Here is a 17935-nt window from a genome sequence, read left to right on the forward strand (position 1 = left end):
TTGCTGAAACAGGTGCCGGCGTTGGCAACGCGGAGCGGACGGGAGAAGAAAAGCAGCGATAAAAAAACCTAAAAAAAAAAAATCATCCCTCTTAATCCTCTAATTCCTTACAGGCCTCTCAGAGTGATGAGCTTCGCACATTTGGCAGATTGACTTCTATTCCAGCGCTCCAGCCTCCGACAAAGCCTATTACCAATTCATCCATTCGTGTACTTTTCAATGGGAGCATGATTTCATTGGGCTGCCGGGGCAGGTGTGTCGGGGAGGGGTGAAGGGCATGTGAATGCAACGCTCCTATTCGAACCAGTACACAGCCACACAATGCAAAGTACCAGTATAAGTTTTCATGTTTTGTTTGTCTATTGTCCCGAGTGGCTCATATTGTAGCTGCGTAGCTCTGTAACCAAGCAAAAAAACAAATACCAACCCGTTCTCTTTCCACAGTGACGTCTTAAATGGTCTAGCGTGGTTGACACAGTAAATCCACTGGGTGGCGGCAAGCGCTGCTGGAATAGACGCGCCTAAAGATGCACTAAGCATTTCTAGGTCAGACTCCAGCCTGTGTGAGCGGGTGCAGCATCCTTACCCAGCCAGCTCCGATTCAGGTACACGGACACGAAGACCGGAGGAACCGTGAAGAAGTCCACCACCGAGTTCACCTCCAGCCAGAACCACAGCTTGTCGTTGGCGGCGATGAACTTTGGAAGGAACGGATTAAAAAAGGGGTGAGACTCGCAGCTTTCAGGGACGCGAATGACGATCAACGGGTCCAGTTTGACGTACGCGGAGGCCGAAGTACAGCAGGAAGAAGACGTTGAAGGCCATGTCGATCTGCAACGTGAAGTCTTTGTAGAAGTTCTGACAGGACTCGATGGGACTAGAAGAGACAGAAACAAAGAGGGTTCAAGTCCACGAGCGAGACGTGAAAGCGGAGGAGGGCTGTGGTGAACGGCTGCAGTCCATCAATAACTAACTAACAACAAATCATAAAAGAAGCATTCTTCTGTTCCTGAAAATGCATTTTTAAGATTTCCAAAAGAAGGGCAACATAAGTGTTCAAACGAGTGCAATAGTTGATGCGTCCAGTGGTTTGTCTGTTGAGAAAGGACATGCATTAATAGTCACACAAGCACTAAGTTGTTGATTTACCTGATTAACCCTTAAACAACTGCAAAACAATCTGTCCCAGTGCTTTTCTCACGGTATCTAATATATTTATAAGACTTTGTCCGTCTCATAAATAACATTCCAGGTAAATATTGACTCAGACGTACGCTGATGGGAGAAGGACGGGCCACAGCAGTAGTTTAAGGGTTAAGTGCATGCAGGGTTCACGTCGTCTTTAATAAAATCAGGCAGCCATAACAAATGCTACAGTAGCAATATTGTAAAGTCTCACCCCCAAAAAGCCTGTATGTGGCACTAAGAATTAAAAATGTGAATGTAATAGGTTAGTATGATGCAGTAACAATATCCATGACAATAAAGAGATGCTTTGACTCATACAGTTAATACTCACTAGGATGGAAGGAGTAGCTGGTTAATCATGTGACTGCTCGACGGGTTAGTGGCAACGTACAGTACAACAAAATAATGATTCAAGACGATATCGTAACACACATCAGACATCAGCTGTGAAGATGCACATATAAAGAAATGATTTTGAAGCACTGCCCCAGAACACAGGTTACTGTTTTAACTGCAGTGAATCGGAGCCAGGTCAACAATACGTTCAGGACGTTAGCATCCCTCTACAGATACAGAAGCATTTCATAGCCCTCAGATTAAAATAAAGTGCTTCTGTTATGTAAAAATACAGCGTTGCATAAACAGTATTTGAAACAACACGCAGCGGATGAGGGGACGTTAGAACACCTTGAGGATTATTGGGAGCTGATCTGATGCGCGGCAGCAACACCTGCCCAACGCGAGGTCACGCGTCTATTATTCAGTTAGTAGTTTGTGAAAAATAACACAGAATATAGCAGAAAAACAGGCTGGTAGAAACACTATGGCTGTTTGATTGTGAACCTGGGTGTAAAGGAAATGCTAATTGGACCCGTCCCTTTCGTGGCACCTCGAAGAATAATCCCTGGACAGTTGTGCCCTCATTTACTGTAATGACGCGTCGGAGCAGCAAATCCCTGTCATGGCGGGGTGACAGAGCGTGCGGTGGGCAGACCTGCTGTACTAAATAATTGAGTTCCAGTAGGTCTGGTCTGGAGCAGGACGGAGCCCGTTATGGATCAGAGCCCGTGGCAGCCTGCAGCCGCTCTGTCCTCCAGCGCCTCGTTGGATTTAGGCTCGGATCACACAGGACAGAGCAGCTCTCCCCTCCTCCAGGACTCAAACAAACAATGGAAATGACCATGATATCAAGCCTTTATAGATTACACTTGACAAAATAGGATAACTGAGACCCACCTCTTATGGTGGATCGATAGGCTAACACACGTGCTAACTGCTAGCTAACTGTAGCTCATCCAACGCATCTGGCTTTTGAGCAGGGCATTAGGCTATTGTGTTGACATCTCTCCGCTGGTTTCCAGCCAGGTCAGCCTCAACAGCCCTGCAGGACTAATTACAGGAAGGGCTGTATCTGTTACAGCCTGCTGCCACTTAGGAGCGCGCAGGAGAGCTGCTAACGGGCGGCTCCTTAGCTTTAACGGCCGGATGTGTCGCGTTGACAGGTGGTGAACGCCGCGGAATAAAAATAAAGACCTGGCTGAAAAGTGGGACAAAGAATCTCGTAGAATGTGATAAGAAGCGAGTGAACAGGTGCGGCGGCGCCCGTGGTCGCGGCCGTATATAACAATGCCCTTGAAAGAGAAAGGTTAAAGAGCGGGGGGTCAAAGGTCGGCCTTCGTCGGGCGGAACGGCATCAGGCGCGGCTACTAGTTCTGGGAACAGGAGGCCACAGATGGCGTTGGTGAGGATGTAACTCTACCTGAGCTTGTCCAGATAATGAAATGAGATCATGCTCGCGAACGGCATCAGAGCAGGCCAAACCTTCAGCTGCGTGAAATAACAAATGACCTGAATGCCTGCCTCCAGGACCATAAGCCAGATTACATGAGTTTACAGCCCATTCTCTTCTCTCCCTTAACGTTACTCCGGCAGGGACTCCCTTTGGGCTTAATAAAAGCTTTTAGCCTGGGCTATTTTGCCCTGTGTCTTAATGGCACATCCTACCCAAAGACCACAGGCCGCAGTAACAGTACACTGTCGCAAATGAAGCTAAAAGGCTCTTCCGCTCCCATCGGCTTGATGAGCGATGGTGATTGTTTGGAACAGGAACTTTGTTCTTTCCTGCCCGGTCCTAGTCCTCTCATTACAGAGATTAAGCGTATTCTGCGTGGGCATACGGGCCAAAGAGCAGCCAGAATGTTCTCACAAACCACACACAATGCACAAAGCACTCCACCTCCAATGCACCGCAAGGGATTTACAAGAGTTAATGGCCGAGGTCTCTGATTATAATTAGCATTTACCAGCACGGTTGGTAGACGACGCCACAGCATCATGTTATTCTATATATCTGCAGTGGAGCAAGTGTAAACGTGGCAACAGTAACATTGGAGTAGTGAAATCAAATACTTACTCATAGGAATCTATGAAGTATATTACAAGGGCTCCGATGCTGAGAGCAAATACGAGCACCACCTGAGGAAAAGGAGAAAAGACATTTAATATAAGAGGAAGCGTAAAACCCTCTGCTCAGACAGGAGCACTGTGTTTTTGCTATTTACTGTAGCAGCAAGGATGATTTGTGTTTGATTTTATTGTTTAATTCATCAATTCATTGACAAAATAAAAAGCCGTGAACCTGCGAAGAGCAAATACAGCAAGGTTAAAATGTGGTCTGAGGTGTGTTGGTAACGTTTGCCGCTCATTAATTGTGCATCGACAGACCTCGACGCAGCTCGTCAGTCTGTGATAATTGTGTTACATAAAGCGGGGAGGAACGCAACAGCGGAGTCATAATCACACTCATCGGTTACTGTACGTCTACCAGCGTAAATAAACACACAAGAGCTTGGCTCATCACGCAGATTGGCAGGGAAGAGTGGGCGAGGTGACATAACATGGTTTCGTTTTTGCACACACACACACACACACACACACACACACACACACACACACACACACACACACACACACACACACACACACACACACACACACAGCCACGCTGAGGCCGGAGCCTTGCTGATGAAAAAGCGGGGCCCTGGCCCGGCTCTACCTGAACAGACCGGGGCCCGGAGCGATCCGACGGACCGACAAGAGGCTGCGGGGCAATAAACATGAGATACTAGGGTGTGAGCGAACAGCAGGACTCATCAGGTGACAGCGCTGACACCGGGAGATCGGAGGCGAAATTTAATCACAGTTGCAAACGCCGCAAGAGGTGAAACGTAAGTGTAAATACACATAGTTAAATGGGGAATAAGCAGCAATCAGGCTGGAAAAATGGTGAAAGATCATCAGAAGTGGACATCCCTCATTGGTTCAGACCAGTTTTCTACCATCTGGGTGACAACAGACCCAGATTTCTAGGTCTTTAAGCGTAATGCTACTGTACGGCCTCATCGGCTGACATTTAAAAGTCAAAAAGCACAGCGGCTCATTAATGCTCTTGCAAAACAAATGCCCTGGTTTTCCCTCTTAAAAGCCGGCGCTAATGTAGACGAGGCCTCGACCCGGAGAGACGCAGATAAGAAGAGAAAGGTTCCCCGCCACACAGCAGAACCGATGTTCTACATCCTGGAACTCAGCGCCGGCTTATCTGTGAACCTGTCTGGCTTTGGTCTGTTTAGAAAAGACACAATGGCCATCCTGAACAAGAAACCAATGGGCATCCATAATGAATGAGCTCAGACTAATTCATTTCCATGATGTGAAATCGTATTGTCAACCAGCAACCGCCGATGGCTCTTTAATGACAAAAAGCACCTGCATGCATTTTTAATCAACCTTTCCGTCTTTGAAAGCCACGAAAATCTCTTTACGCCTCTGACTTTTCCAGTTTAGAAACTGGAAACGATGGCAGTAACTAAAGTCTGATCAGCAAACGGGCTTTTACGTCACCCGGGGCCGTGTTTAGTCCCCGGGTGCAGCTCAGGGGCATTTTCGCACCTCAGCCTTTCAGAATTGTGGCATCAATGCAGTTTCACGCAAAGAAAAATCCAAGCGCATCAATTTGCACTGAAACCTCACCAGAAAAAAAAAGTCAATACAGCTGGAGCTGCTGTTGCTATGACAGAGGGAGAGCGTGACACTGGAAACACACCAGTTCCTCAAACGATTCCAGCGACGGCCTGTAGCTGTGAAAGCATCCTTAGAGTCAGATCAACACAACACATGCATGTCTAAAATACAGATCTACAAATAACCAAACATCTCTCATCCGTCTTAAATCTACAATGACAATTATTCCATCAGTAAAGATCATGTCCAAGACACCGAGTACAGTGTTACGCTGCTTCTCAGAGGGCATCAGCGTTTCTGCAGTCGACCTGCAAACATCAGAAAACCCACTCATGCTCCTCCACTGCTCCTGGACGGTGACTCACCGCCGAGCAGCGTGAATAAGCTGCCGCACAAACAGGAGACGCACACGAGCAAAAGCATCGCCTCTGCTGCCGCGAGAAGGCGCGAGCTCGGCCCCGGGCCCGCGTTCCGGGTCAGAACCCAGTGGAACCGAGGACGCTTCCAACGCGGAACCGGATTAAACGCACCCGGACAAAACGGGAGTTCGGTTCAGCCTCATTGTGTGTGTGTGTGTGTGTGTGTGTGTGTGTGTGTGTGTGTGTGTGTGTGTGTGTGTGTGTGTTGGGAACAATAAGTAGAAGAAGCATTTGTCAGACTCTGCAGCAGGACATCGGGTTACTGAGCTGCACCAGGATCTAAAAACAGGGCTGAGGGGAACCAGGTGTCGCTTCGTGCCATATTCTCTCAAAGCCCGGGGTCAGCGTGGGATCAGAGCTGTCACTGGCAGGATGCCACAGATTTGTGTGTGCAGTCAACTGGCCGTCTGGCTTTGGGTGAAGCGGAGCTCGCGTCCACGCGCTGTGCCACTGAAATGTTCACGGGAGCAGAAGTCCCTGACCCGGTGTTCTTTGTGGGCGACTGGGCTCCAGGAGCCTTCCCAGGAACACGGGGCGGCTTTCCAAAATAAAACGTCCACAGCACACGAGACCTGGTGCAATCCATCTGTCCTCAAACGCCACAGTGGTTAACGACACACACCAGAAGACAAATCCTGTCCATACAGACAGCACTTTATTTGGATGGATTCACGCAATGCAAAGAAATTAATAACTCTAATCTTTGACCTCGCCCTTATATAATTTAGCTTTCTTTAACCTGACAGTCGTCACTAACTAGCGTTCGTCTGCAGGGCTTCTGCATGTTTTCCCCTCGGCTCCGGGTGATAACAGATGATTAGCATGTCTGAATCAATAGCCGTAAAGGTGACGGACCGCAGCCCTGACAAACGCCCTCCGACTGAACATCTGAGACACGGACGCCGCCGTAACTCCTGCTCTTTTACAGGACATGCGACCGGACGTCCGCGTCCGGTTATGCAACTTTAGCCCATCAGTGCGAACCAGCTGCTGCTGCAGCCTCTATATCACAGAGGGAAGTTATTATCATGACAGACAATGGCCACTAATACTCTCAACTCGCTATTCGGAGCCTCCTGCGACTGCTCCCACAGCATCCAGCCTTAGATTACACACGTAATAATCAGGATTATACGGATAGAACGCTTGACAATCAGAATTATAGGTCTTGTAATATGTACGTAATGAATTTATACCACAACAGCTACATCTCAGCAATAAATTGTTTATTATCTCTAAAACAAATAATAATTTGCTGAAAAATCTGTAAAATCCATATTTTCATCAGAGAGTAACGTACATATAATAATTACAGGTGCTGGTGGAAAATGATATGATTATGAAATGACAGACTGGGCTGAAACAGCTGCATCTGCTCCCTGTGTGCGTGCGTGCGTGCGAGTGCCTGTTTGTGGCAACAGGCACCAACACAGCGTGCATGCTAATGGGGTGTTGGGTGTCCTCGCAGCCTCATCTGCCCGAGCAAATCAGAGCATTGTGAAACAGGTGCTCGTCCGTCTCCTGCGTCGGAGCAAAGTGTCGGACGAATGGGTGGCTTTTTCTATGAAAAGGTCAGAAACAGGACGACATCTAGCCGTAAACGTGCGTCAAATCCTGCTAGACGGGGCGCGATGGTGGCTCAGTGGGGATGTCAGACCTCCCCAATGTGGAGGCACGCGTCTCTACAGGAAGCCAACAGCTGGATGCTACAGGGAATTAACGCGGCGGCAATAAAAACTTCAAATGTTCCACACACACGTTCCTTTAATGAGTTTCCACTGTCATGGTTTCCTATAATTGGAAATTAATGTCTGGCCTGACATTTAGGAGACCTTTGCTAATAGCACCCTCTGACCCCCCCCCCATACCATAACCGCCACTTGATTTGATTTATTTATGGATCTGCAAAACACAGAATCCAAAGGTTGCCATGTTAAACTGTGAGCATCAAATTACGATATCGCGTTACGTTGACGGAGAGAAATAAGGGAAAACGTGTGTGTCAGGAGACGAGAGGAGCGGCCGCAACGCGACCTCCGATGGGAAACAGAGGCCGGCGATCCAAAATGGAGCAGGTGCGATCAACCAATTAAATGTGGCCGTGATGCAGCAGGCGAGGGAGAGGGAGGCCGTGGTCTCCGCCTTCGTTTCCTCCAGGACTCCACCGCGACCCTGCTTCAACTCCTGGTTGCGTCACAGCGTGAACATCGCAGGGAGCCTCCGCTCCTCCCTTCAGTTTGTTCACGCGTGCCAGATGTGCTTGAGAACATCTGCTCATCGCCGTCACTCCGCTTCACTGATGCACAGCGTCACGTTTAATGCGGCTCTATTTACCACACAGCCTCGTATTCCCACGGCCGATATCAACTAATGCAGCAGTCAGAAAGTCAACACGTTGGGCTCCGGGCGCGGCTGCTGTGCAGGGATGCTCCAGAGACGTGAGCTTTGCCTGGGGGAGAAGCTGCAGGGCGTCCGCGGCTGCATCCTGGTTCACTCTGTAGCCCGGCATCAACACACCGAGGCATCATTCGCGCTTCCTCGGGACACGCAGCGCGCAGGAAAGGCCTCCTGCAGCTTCCTGTGTGGCGCTAGATTGGCCCAAAGCGAAGCGAGGCTCTGAAACGGCGAGTCTGGGTTCTGCTGAGGACGCCTGCAGGTACAATGAGGAGGAACGGAGCCATTTGACCCCAAACCTGTTTAAACGACATGTAACATTAATGGTGAGAAACCATTTCCTGTTTGGCTCAAACGTTTATGACATAGACTTAATTAATGGCACGTTCATAGAGTTTGAAGGTTTTATATGGTGATGTAATTGGGCCCAGCCCGTCCTTTCAACCCGTCTCCACACACGTGCTCAGTTTGTGTTTCATGCTGTATAGGTTGCACTGTAACTACCCACAGCCTGAAACCCGACCTTGCGTTTGCTTGACCCCGGTCACAGTATACAGTGAGTGATCCACATGCCACAGCCTCATGGGCGAAGCTTTTCGGAACGTGCCCATGGTTTCGTTCCATTTAGGATTTGTTCCTCTTCGCATGAACGCGCTGAAGCAGCGACCCGTTCTCCTTAGAACCTTAGATGTTCTGCAGACGTGCGGTTATTCTCCTACAGTTCGTGCCATTAAAACGCCCACAGTCACAACACGCGGTGTAAGTCCAAATCCAGCAGTGGCTTAGCCGTGATTTAAGCTGACCTGGAAGCAGCCCAACCACTCTCACGGTGACGCGTAAAGAGCTTAGGGTGGGGAGGGGATGGATGCGCTCCCCCTCCAGCTTCCAGCTCCGTCTCAGCTGAAATGTCAGGTTCGCTCGCTCCCGAATGCTAAAGAGCAAAAGAAACGAGACGACAGCTACGGGAAACTGACAAAACGAGATTTTTGTCCGGCAAAATTAATTTGCTGACGCCTTAAAAAAAGTACGCGAGCAAAGACCTGGTTGATTGGAGTGGAGGCAATGAGTCACTGCGCTGGCATCTGTTCAGGGACGAGGGCTTCTCACGCCACAGCAGAACTGCCTGCACCAGCAATAATTACACAAAACTCTCCCGAGATGTAAATGAAGTTAAACCTTTAAAGTTGCAACCTGTTGCGAGACCGCGTTAATTAATTAAACTCAACTCGCCAAGTCTGCTTCATGGCTTCAGAGAAGCCTGTGACCGTGAATACAGCAGCACATCATCACACACGCTACTTGTTGCCCTCCAAAACCGAAGGGTGCGATCGCTGCAAGGATTTGACCCGATGAGAGCAGACACTTTGAGATCAGGCAGCTCTCCTCTCTGCAGACGGCCGCAGGTCGAGGCGACCTCTGATAAACATGTCAAAGTGTTAAGATTTGAGAGGAAACACTGCGGCTCCGAGCAGACGCTTAACACACAAAGGAGCAGTGTGTGTGTGTTGGGATGCTAATATCCGGCGTGGACATTTCCACACGTGGGCACGATGGATGGAAGTGACCCCTGTGTGACCCAGGAGGCCGTCTATCCTCAACCTAACCTTATTATCATCACTCATCGACTCACTGGACCCCCTGCTGTGCATCTCCAGGTGCGACGCCAGCGGACAAGACGCCTTCAGCTGACAGAGCATTGTTTCCTTCTGGAAGGCCCGGGCTAAAACGGGCCTGGCAGCTGCTGTCGCCCCGAAAATAGTAGGGTCCGGGAGAACCGAGTGACACCGCGAGGCTGCTCCCATCGCGAATCGTCAGTGACGATGCCTCCGAGAGGCGGGAAGCGGCCCCACACGCGCGTTTTGACACCGGCGCTGCAGCTCACGGAGCCGCTCGAGGCCGGGGTGGGGGGGTGAATTGGTCCGGCTGATGAACAGCCCCTTCGGCCCACCCATAAATTTGTCTAGAGCCGCGTCCTCGCTCTGCAGCTGCCACTGGGTCGCATCAGAACCAGACAGAGTCACGCCAGACGATGCCTCGGTCCAACGCCCCCACCGCATCCCGACCCTGCTCTAATAGGCAGCAATGGCTCAGGAGGCTGTATTATAACTCCAACACAGTCTCTTAAATAGAGTTAACACTGAAGACAAACAGCCATGAGTTAAACTATCCCACACAGGCTGCTTTAATGGCACGGGTCGTGTGCAAAGCGGTAGCAGCTCTGCGTTTCCATTAATAGAAAGCCTTTCTGTGGCCAGAATAATAGCGTTGTGACATCCCAGCTCCCCTGTGGACATAAAGGACTAAGCGCACGTGGGCTAAATGTCACTCAGCAGGTCCCCATCATTGAGCAGAAATCACATTACCCCCACAGACTGCGCTAACCTCAGACGTGCTCCATCACGCGCCCGCTTTTTGGACGATCGCGCTCCCGAAGAGGGAAACGCGACCAGAAGCTGTAAAAACCGGGTCGGGCCCTAAAGCGAGCTTTGTTTGCTCTGATGCGCGCAAACAGCGAGGTGATGACACCTTCCCGTGAATAGGGGCGGTGGGCTGGCGTGACGCGAACGCGACGGCGGCGACTGAGGGAAAATGCAATAATGCATAAAGTGACAGATGGGAGCCTTCTGTGATCCCAATCTGGGGAAGACCGCGTCCTCACAAACAGCACACGGCGGACTTGAATGCAGCAGAGTAAACAAGGCCGGCCTCCCGCTTTATCCCAGCGCATCCACAGCACAGCGGCTGATCTGCGCCTGATAAAGCCCCACAGACTGAAAGGGCATCAGGAAGTGTCCTCCTCGCTAATCGAATGGCTCCGAGAGCAACATCTGATCTTTGACAGTCTGCCGAGACACAAGGCCGGGCCGGCAAATGAACATCGGGCCTGTGGGTTTTCCACGGGGCAGCCTGCACCTGTTCATCACTCAGCATCCACCTGCAGGTAAAGGCTCAGCGTGCATCAGAGACCAGAGGATCGAGTGCCGGGCCATGGTTTTTTAAAGCATTTTCACAATATTTCTGTGTAATTGTTTTTATCGTACACTATAGTTATTTCCTTTCCTAAGTCTCTTCCCTCCCTTTGTTGTAATATTTTGAACTGTAGAGGCACGAACAAATGTCTGAGAAATCCTTAAGCCTGCATCAACATTGCAGAATACTGCAGTCATCCTGCAGCTGAGCCCCCTCTTTGCATAATCACTTGTTTTTAGGATGTATTCCGTCCTTGCCTTCGCGTCATATCTGCTGAATAATTTAATTAGCAAATTTAATTAGAGAAGCCCCCTATCCCTCAGATTCACATGTACGACTATTACCATATTTAATCTAAAGGCTGGTTTTAACATGCAAAAAAAATCATGGTGGCAGCGAGTGTGAGACACAAGTAAAGGAAAGGAAAAGGCTGTTTGCAGAAAAACACATTTAAAAAGCAAACAATGTGGGTGAAGAAGTGAAAATAGCAGCTGAGCCCTACGCAAACACTCCAGTACGCACCAGTTTGTTTAAGCCACGACGCGCTCACTCTCCCCAGTAAAACTCCCGCTCAGATGGCCTGGAAATAGGCTTTCGTATGTCCCCTAAACAGGCTTGACATCAAAAAAACGCACATCTGCTGTGCTTAGGTAAGCTGCAGTTGCCATGGTTACAGACGTGCACCGGCTAAACAGTTGTGTGTCAAGCCATCATTGAGACGGAGCACTTGAACCACACACACACACACGCGCGCACACACGCGCGCACACACACACACACACACACACACACACACACACACACACACACACACACACACACACACACACACACACACACACGCACGCACGCACGCGTCGGCGGTTCAAAGTGAAAAACAAGGCAGCAGGGCGGCAGTCGAGCCGATGTCACGCTTGTGTTAGCAATATGCTGCTGTCACCGTTAAACGTCAGTCGGGAACTAATAGACGCCGTGGGGACGAGCTGAGCCTGACTCACTGAGTTTCATGTGACATTTGGAGGGAGATGCAAACGTGCTGTTTTTAGCTCGAACTTAAGGCAAAGACACAAACACAGAAAGTGCATCACCTGCTTTAAACCACACAGGCAGTTTATCATTATGACTCTGGACTCATCAGTACTTTTCACACTGCGGTTCCACATGCTCCGTCGCTATCGCACCACGGACCGAGCGCCTTTTTAATATTTCACATCAAACCCCGACGCTTGAGTGCGACTCCGTCCAGCGTTCCTGATTAACAGCCTCCACGCTGAGCCAACGGCAGACGCCGGTGGGGTGGGAGGAGGTGGGACGAAGCCCCCGGCGCTGCAGCAGCCTTGGCTCCGGAGCGCCCGCTCATACACTTCCATTTCATCGCTCATCGGACCCACTGTGCCGCTGCCAAGCACCTACGGCCCGATCGAACTCAATAAATAAGCATCCTGCACCAGTGCTGCTTCGTCATCTTACTGTAAGTATAAAGATAATCATAAGGAATCAAAGGCGCAGCTGTTGATGTCCCTCCATCCTCCCGTCTCCCTGTCTGAGGGCTTTGTGAGGCTTACACCCCAAGACACTCTTCAAATCCCCCTCAGCGCTGCCCTGGATTTGTCTGCCTTCATATCTGAGAGATAATCCTGCAAGATTCACACCTTAAGATATTTATGAGGGGAAAGAAAACGTGTGTGCCCCGATTTATGACGTGTCACCGGCTCCTCATCAAGGAGATGTCCGGCTCGTCCTGTGATAAATATTTTTCCCCCCGCGGAGACAAATACACTGGGAGCGAGTTGAGCCGTGCCCAGCTGTCAGGACGGAGTCTGGAGGTGACGCTGACTGAGGGTCACGCTCCATTTTGGAGGCTGAAGCGGCCGACGCGTCGGTCGAGGTTTAAATGAAGCACTCACCAGGACCCGTCCTGTTAGCGTCTGAGCAGATATCATGACTCCGGCCCAGTCTTTGACAGAGGTCATCCAGCCCACCTCGCTGGCGGCCGCGTCGTCCTTGTCGGCCCGCTTGATGCCGTCGCCCGTCGTGATCCGATGGACCTCCTGCAGAGAGGCGGCAGATGAGTGAGCGGCTGTTAGCACATCAAACATGTTCATTTACAACCCATTATAACCTTTATCACGTACATCAACCTGTAGTCACTTCATGACAAAGAACTCTGGAAAGCTGCCAGACGTATGTGGTTACAGCATCACCATATATAATATATATATTTATATATAATATTATTATTATTATATAATATCTTCAGAACTTTCCAGGGTGCGACATGTGCAGGGGCTGTGTGTCGCTCCAGTTTATAATTAATCGCTGGCCTTGTTTTTCTTTGCTTCGCTACTTGTATGGACTGACTTTTAATTAACTTTATTAAGATGAGATTGAAGTTACAGAGTCAGAATACTGAGTCAGGAATAATGCTTCTAATGTAAATCACCTTTGAAATTACAGATGGCTGCTTTAGTCCTGATGAAAATATAAATTAGATGGGCCTTCAGTTAACATGAAGCAGTGCCACACACAAGCCTCACTGAAGGGTCGGCCTATGGTTTTTGCAGAGGTTTGTAGCGTCTCCATACAGTGACCAGCCTCGATTCTGCCAAAACAAACCCACACACATGCTCACATGCAGCAAAGCTCACAGAGCGAAAAAGACTCCAGGAGTGTATCCATGGCAGCCGCTGAGCTCCTGGTGTCTCTGCTCCACTGAGTGGGCTGCCTTCCTGTATGTTTGCCTGTCTGTCTGTCTACCTGCCTGTCTGTCTGCCTGCCTGTTTGTCTGTATATCTGCCTGCCTGCCTGTCTGTCTATCTGTATATCTGCCTGCCTGCCTGCCTGCCTGCCTGCCTGCCTGCCTGTCTGTCTGTCTGTCTGCCTGCCTGTATATCTGCCTGCCTGTATATCTGCCTGTCTGTCTGTCTGTCTGTCTGTCTGCCTGCCTGCCTGTATATCTGCCTGCCTGTATATCTGCCTGTCTGTCTGTCTGTCTGCCTGCCTGCCTGCCTGCCTGCCTGCCTGTCTGTCTGTCTGTCTGTCTGCCTGCCTGCCTGCCTGCCTGCCTGCCTGTCTGCCTGCCAGTCTGTCTGTCTGCATATCTGTCTGCCTGCCTGCCTGTATGTCTGTCTGTCTGTCTGTCTGCATATCAGTCTGTCTGTCTGTCTGTCTGCCAGTCTGTCTGTCTGCATATCTGTCTGCCTGCATATCTGTCTGCCTGTATGTCTGCTAGGACTGGAGTGTTTCACAGAGCAGGAAATGGAGACAGGATGCAGAGGTTAGCCGTGCTCCCTGATGTAACACCCCAGGCCTGGAGGCGAACACCACTTGGACTGTTCCCCAGTGACACCCGACTCCTCCTCTACCTGACGGTGTCACACATCACTCTCTCTCTCCGCGGCCTTTGCACTCTTGACTGAACCAGTGCAGTTTGCTGCGGTGTTTGGAACATGCAGACAGATGCAGACTGGACTGCTGCCTGTGGCTGACAACTCCTGGCATTTACTGTAGCGTCGTAGCTCCAGGAGCCTCCAGCTGTTTGGACGAGCACCTGAAATCCCTCAGCTTTTCAGGAACCCACAAATCAGAGGAGAAGTATCCTCCAAAACAAACTGTTCTGTACCTTGTTTAACAATAAAGTTGTTTTTCCCTCCATCCACACACTGATTTCCCTTTTCAGCCTATTATTACAGGACAGTTGGCTGCATGAAGCAATTCAATCATGTTCAGAGCCATTAGACAGGGACACGCTACGGCCGCGGCCGAGCCCTGCAGCTCTAACTCGATAACACTGTAATAAACCAGAGCGGCTGAGACAGAAAGGCAGCAGGTGGTCTCATCATAGGGAGATGGAGCTGAAGCTAAAGGCTCAGGACGCTGTGTCTCCTGCACTGACTGAAGCAACAGGAGCTTCTAAACCATGAAGCATGAAAGTACTGTGAAGCAACCAGACAGAAACACAGAGAAGAGACAGTAAAACGAAGCAGGGAACTACAATCCTCATACACATAAACTACCTTCATCCTCTTAATTAAACGAGAAAAAGAAAAATGAATATTTGATCAGAGCAGACGCCGGAAAAGGTACAAGCATCGCAGCTCATCGCTACTTCCTCTCGTTGATCAATGGTCCAAGCCTCCGAATTTAGCTTTCACTATTTCACCTCAATCCGCTGCTTCCGACACCGGGGCTCATCGATCAACAGCTGGCCTCGGCTCGCCACCATCTCACAAAGGCTGAGCAGATTAAAATAGAGGCTCGTGACACAATTCCCTCAAAAGTGAATGAATTATTCAAAGGTATATTAATATAGTATATATTAATAATGAATCAAAGCATTCTCAGAGGAGGGATGGCTTCCTGAAATAATCCCAGCTGATCTATGGCCTCTCTCAGAGCCACTATGTGGGAGAAACATCTGCAGAACAGGCCAATAACTGAGGGCGGACGTCTCCCATGCAGCAGGTGCGCGTTCGGCCTCACTGACAGTCGAGATGTTTAGGACGAGTGTTAATGTGAGACGCGTTGGGTCCCAGATGGTGCAGTCGGAGCCAGGCTGCAACGCGGCGCTTCTATTATGCAACCTGAGCGTCCAACTCATTTTACAGCCAATTACGCACACATTACAATGTACGCGCCTTCTTTACGGCCTCTGCCAAACTGCTCAACGTTCACATGGGTGTATTTTTATCAAATGGCACAAACAGCTCTTTTGTCCGGCGCTGCATTAGCGTCGGCTCTCCCCGACTTGCCGGCATTTCTGCGCCGTTGTCTCCCGGCGGCACAAAGTGCCACTCAGCCATTCCCACTCGTAATTACGGCTCTTCGATCACAGGCACTCGTCTTATAATTACAATTTTTTTTTTCCAGACGGCACTTTAAAAAGCACCACGAGGTCGACTCTGTCAGAATCCTCCAATCGCATCCGGGCCCCCACCCGGGTGGGCCCCCACCCAGCCGGACCACCTGACACTGTGGCACTGGGCTGTGAGTCACTGTTGGAGGATGATCAGGGCTCTCAGGCTGTGGAACGAGCCTCTAGAACAAAACATCCCTGTACCTTAATAGTCAAATGCTCCTCAGGTACTCATTGTTTGATACATACAGTAGATTACAACTTTCTATTGTATTGAAGTTTAATATACTGATTGTAACATTAACTACGTTATCATTTGTCGAAACTGCGAAATAAAATTGCTTTTTGCTGTGAATGTTTTAGTAGATGCACGAATGGAATAATAAGTGATGAGTGATGAATTATCTCAAAATTCATAGGAATATAAAACATCAACTTATATAGATAATGGCCAGTTGCAAAAAGATAAAAATATACCAAGTACAAAAAAAGCTATTGTTCTATTTCACATACACTAGATAGATTATGACTAAAGTTAATGACTAAAGTTAAATTGGGCACTTTGACGTATAGGGACTGAAAACATTCCCTCAGTGAGTCTTGAACCACGTCTGAAATAAGACCGAGGAGCTGCCTCCACTCCGCTTCCTCCCGTTCAGCGCAGCGCCACTTATGATGGACGCGATTTCTCTCTGGCTCCTCGACGGATAATAGCCATCATTCATCAGGATCCCACAAGCAGCGAGTTTCATTGATTCCCAGCAGACGAGGAGGGCAGAGCCACCGAGACGGAGTCTCTGTCGCACGGGCGGCGGAGCTGTCAGAGACCGGGGCCGTGAACGCGTCGCGGGGCGGGGAAACAAAGTGGAAATCAGAAATGGAGCAAGCGGATTATCAGCTTCCATCCACGAACAATGTAGCGAGAGCCCCCTGTTCGGGCTGCTAATGACATGCACAGGCGGGGAGGGGGCGGGGAGGTGTTCCTCCAACACAACCTGCCACATCTCACAGCCCAGACAACTGCATAACACACACAGATTTGCTCTTATGGTGAAATCCTTTGCTTGCTAGTTGCTAGGCAACAAAAAAATACTGATTTATATGGCACATATCGTATGTGGCTGATACTGCATTTCTGGCCCTGGAGGGAGGCTGGTTCTTTTTTGTGGGGGGGGGGGGGGGATGTGAGGACAGGACAGAGCAAGAGTTATGGAACGAGAGCGAGCAGAAGTCATGTGTGTGTGTGTGGGGGGGGGGGGAGTGGGTGACTCCCACGTACGATAACAACAGGTCGGTGGGGCGTCTTCACGCGACGAGGCTGAGCAAAAACACCGAATCCGACTGCTCTCTTGCGCTCGAGCCGCTCGACCCCGCGACAGGAAGTTCACGGCGACTTTATTTTCACGCGTAGTCCGCGCTATTTCTGTGCGTCCCTATCTGGGGACGCACAGATGCGCGCGTGATGCGCGCGTGACTCGACAGATTCCTTTAAATAATCCATCAAGAACCAAGAGAACACTAGAAAAGGAGCTGCACGAGGGATGAATTATATAACAAAAACAAACGATGCTCGGATTAAATGATGAAAGTAAACGCTCGCCTCGGCCCCAACTGTAACCGGATACACGTGAAGCATGGAAATGATACAGACATCTCCCCGCAAAGGTCAGCACCGCCCTGCACGCAGCCTCCATCCCGCCTGTCTGACAGATTAATGCACATGCGTCTGCTGAAAACATAAAATGCTCCGTCTCCGGCGCCTCCAACACGCTTGTTATTCAGCACCAGCAGCGACACCAACTTTATCATTTGCCCGAATCAGACGCGGCTCACAAATCAGAGCGGCGGCCGCGGCGGCTCGTGAACTGGGCCGGTCACGCCCCACAGTCGGTCCAACCGAGAGTCTGACGGTTCTGGACAACCAGCAAACAAGGAGACGAGGATATGTTACAATCTTAAACAGCGGCTTCATCCAGATTAGAAAAATGCATCATTCATGGTCTGCAGCCATGATGAAACTCCATCCAGTTCACTCCTCTATGGCCAGATTGCTAAAGTGCAGTTAATTATTAAAACAAGTCCAGAACAT

The 17935-nt window shown here is 49.8% G+C and overlaps 1 protein-coding gene across 9 annotated transcripts in view; it reads right to left on the minus strand.

Annotated features, from left to right (window-relative positions):
• LOC114845677 (calcium-activated potassium channel subunit alpha-1) overlaps window positions 1-17935 on the minus strand; it is a 47404-nt gene that overhangs the window by 28280 nt on the left and 1189 nt on the right. For all 9 annotated transcript variants that reach the window (XM_029133998.3, XM_041068639.2, XM_055504279.1 and 6 more), the window contains exons 2-5: window positions 12899-13042; window positions 3602-3663; window positions 784-877; window positions 587-698 (exon numbers count right to left, since the gene is read on the minus strand). In XM_029133998.3, the coding sequence (XP_028989831.1) occupies window positions 587-698; window positions 784-877; window positions 3602-3663; window positions 12899-13042 (412 nt within the window). The remainder of the gene's footprint in view (window positions 1-586; window positions 699-783; window positions 878-3601; window positions 3664-12898; window positions 13043-17935) is intronic.

The sequence above is a fragment of the Betta splendens genome, chromosome 19, assembly GCF_900634795.4.
Source record: "Betta splendens chromosome 19, fBetSpl5.4, whole genome shotgun sequence".
Classification (NCBI taxonomy): Eukaryota; Metazoa; Chordata; class Actinopteri; order Anabantiformes; family Osphronemidae; genus Betta; species Betta splendens.